We start from the raw sequence: 2,987 nt of genomic DNA, 5'->3' as shown, positions 1-2,987 counted from the left end.
TCAATCATCCATCGGGCGATCCGTCAAGCTTACACCAGGTGACCTTCCCTGATCGTCAGCCCCACTACCGTCAGAGTCATTTCCGTTTTGTGGCGCAGTCATTGAATCCCTCTTCGCGGCCGCCGCTCTCACTAAGCCGCCTCCCGCCTTTCTCGGAAACCTTGAGCCGGAGGCACCAGTTCCTGAGGCATGGCCAGATCGGGATAGTGAATTACTCTTTTCGAGACCGCCGCTACTATGAGAGTTTGTAGCACTTTGTGGGGAGTCGTTCCCCGACGAATCGTGGTGCATGCCATCAGGTTCTTGTGTCATTCTCATGGGGGGGTCAGTCTCATATTCCTTAGCTGTTTCGAGGGATGAAGCGCCTCCAGGCACTTCAAGGGACGAAGGCCTGTAGCGTCCGGAATTACGCGGCGAGCTGGAGGTGGGCGAAGTTTGAATGGGAAAACGGTTCCCTCCATCCGTGGAGACATCCCGCCGATGCCGACCCGTCGGCGCGGGTGAGGAGGGGCGGCTGCGGGCTGCGCCGATCACGGCGCGGTTGCGTGCTTCAACATGGGCACGGCGTTGTGACTCATCAGTAGAGATGGCACGAGCCCGTCCACTGGCAAGGGTTGATGCACGCTTCAGTTCACCAAAGACTTGCTCTTTGTGCGCGAACAGATCGCGGACGAGGCGGTATGAGTGCCGTTCGTGTTGTGTTAGTGGTGACTCGACGCGTGGGCGGAGGATGCAGTAGGAGAGGCTGTGGGCAAGGGCAGTAATGAAGGCTTCATCAGCGGAGGTGAGTTCAATCAGACGGGTAAAGTGTGTTGTTATTGCATCAAGAGTTGCAATGTTTGTCAGTGGGAGACTTCCAAGAGTGTTCTGAACAACTGCTAATCGGGCTTTCTCATCTCCTTCGGAACCGTGGGTTGTATACACTGTCTTAATAATCTCATACTTCTGAGAAGAGACAAGAGAATCCGGAAGCTCAAGGAGGTACAGCTTCAAAACACTGGCAACGATCGGAATTTCGTAGTTGGCAAGAATGTCTTTAGGAATCGCTTTCCCATTGTTCACCGCATTTCTTAAGTGATGTGTAGCCGCAAGAGGGACATCCACAAGCCAGATACCTCGTCTAGCCTCATCGCCCTCGAGATCAGGATAATCTATTATACCAAGTAAGCGAGTGATATTTGGTGCTTCTAAAATCAAATGACTTACGATGATCCAGGTATGTAAGAATGCCAGTTATAATGATTGGCACACGCTTACGATCAGCCCTAGCCCGGGCTTCAAGATCGATACCAAAAGTCTGCTCATCGACAGAATTATAGTAACTCTCATAGGTCACGACCTTCGGGATAAATGACCCGGTCCTATAAGACTCGAGCATGTATCGGAGGTCCCCTTGTGGCTGGATAGTCTCCTGGTAAAGAAGCATGTTATCGACAGTAGACTGAATACTAGGTATCACATTTGAGATCGCTCCGGAGAAATCAAGGATAACTGCGACAAGTTAGGTCCTGCGCGTGCAGTGAAAAAAATCTCCGGAATAAACATACCAGCCTTAATAGCCTTCAAACGATCCAACTCGCATCTTTCCATAAATTTCAGATGCTCCATCATACTCTCCTCCAAGGTGCATCTCATCAAGTCCAGCTTTTTAACACCTAGCTTGTATCTCTCATCCGCTTCATTGGCCTCTCTTCTCAGCTTATCTGAAGACGACTCGTTCGGATGCTGATTAGTCATAAGACCGCCCAAAAAGTCGCCAATCGCCGTGGTCGTGATGGGACTACTAGGGACTACATCTCCATTGATCGTCTCAGCTCTCGTTAAGGCCTTAGTCGGTTGGATTCCTGCGGTTTGAAAGGCCTGGGGACGCCACTGATAGTGCAATTTTGCGCTATTACTAAATGTATTCCCAACATTTCCCACCAGTCTCAGAAACCCATGGCCAACGAAGTCCTGCCCAATTCTCTCGGCATGGGAGACCGACGTTGCGTTAAGGTTCTCCTGAATGAACTTTACAATGTTCTCACCAGTGGATACATTCTCATAAGTCCCTAAGATGGCTACCTTCACATTAGTAAGTGGGATCGTCTCCAGCATGTGCCTCAAGATCTTTTTGACTTCCGCCGGCTGGTAGAAAAGGTCGCCAATTTCAATCGGCTCCTCATCGTCCTCCAAGTCCTCGTCCGTCAACTTAATTTGCGGGGTTCCAGCGGTTGCCGATGCTGGAGTTTCCGGCGCTGCCTGGATAAACTTTGTTTCCTCCTCGAGATCTTCAACAAGACGACATTTATTAAAGTAGTGCGAGCGGAGCTTCTTAACCGCCTCCGCTTGCCTATCGTGAGCTTTGATCCGGGTCTGCAGATCGTCGTGCGAAGAAATGATACGCTCCTCATGCGCTTCACACCAGCGAGAAAATGGATCAATGACAAGCTGCCGGATATTATCTGCGACTTTGCGGTGGTTTTTCCCTGCCTACATAATTGTTTAATTCCGGAAATCTTAACTTGGCGAAAAGGATGGGAAAAAAACTTACATCGTCCATTTCCTTCCTCAGCCCATCATAAGCCTGCCCTGATTGTCAGAAGTCGGAATCTTAAATAGCAGAATGTAAACCATTATCAATCCTCACCTTCCGCACACTAGCACCATCATCTCTCGCAAACCCGCCCGGTCTTTCAGACCCCGCTGAAATGGTCCCAAGCTTCTGTCCGTAAAGGTCTTCCGTATCGGCCCGTAATTTCGCGATTTGAAGCATTTGCTGGTTCTCTATTACGCCCTGCTGAAGCTTCCCGAAAAGAACTCCGAGACCTATTTAATACATGAACCCGATACATCAGCACTACAGTCCTTTGGGCAGGCAGCCAGCCCAGTTCCGAAGTGGGGAAAACAGGGAGCAGCAGCGGGATTTTTGTCTTTGTCCCACAGGCTGAAAAAAACTAACCTCCGGCATAATCGCCCGACCAGAAGGAATCTGCGAAACCAGGCAT

The 2,987-nt window shown here is 50.2% G+C and overlaps 1 protein-coding gene across 1 annotated transcript; it reads right to left on the bottom strand.

Annotated features, from left to right (window-relative positions):
* Positions 1 to 2,987, bottom strand: LAJ45_07006 (uncharacterized protein; the record flags this gene model as incomplete). The annotated part of the gene is made up of 6 exons (XM_046116565.1): positions 1 to 1,151; positions 1,207 to 1,491; positions 1,548 to 2,472; positions 2,534 to 2,566; positions 2,630 to 2,808; positions 2,942 to 2,987. 6 exons carry the CDS (start codon positions 2,985 to 2,987, stop codon positions 1 to 3), a joined length of 2,619 nt encoding a protein of 872 aa, XP_045970334.1.

The sequence above is a fragment of the Morchella importuna genome (assembly GCF_003444635.1).
Source record: "Morchella importuna strain M04M26 chromosome Unknown Morimp01GS021, whole genome shotgun sequence".
Classification (NCBI taxonomy): Eukaryota; Fungi; Ascomycota; class Pezizomycetes; order Pezizales; family Morchellaceae; genus Morchella; species Morchella importuna.
Note: the sequence above shows the minus strand (reverse complement) of the source record. Positions and strands in the feature narration are given on the sequence as shown.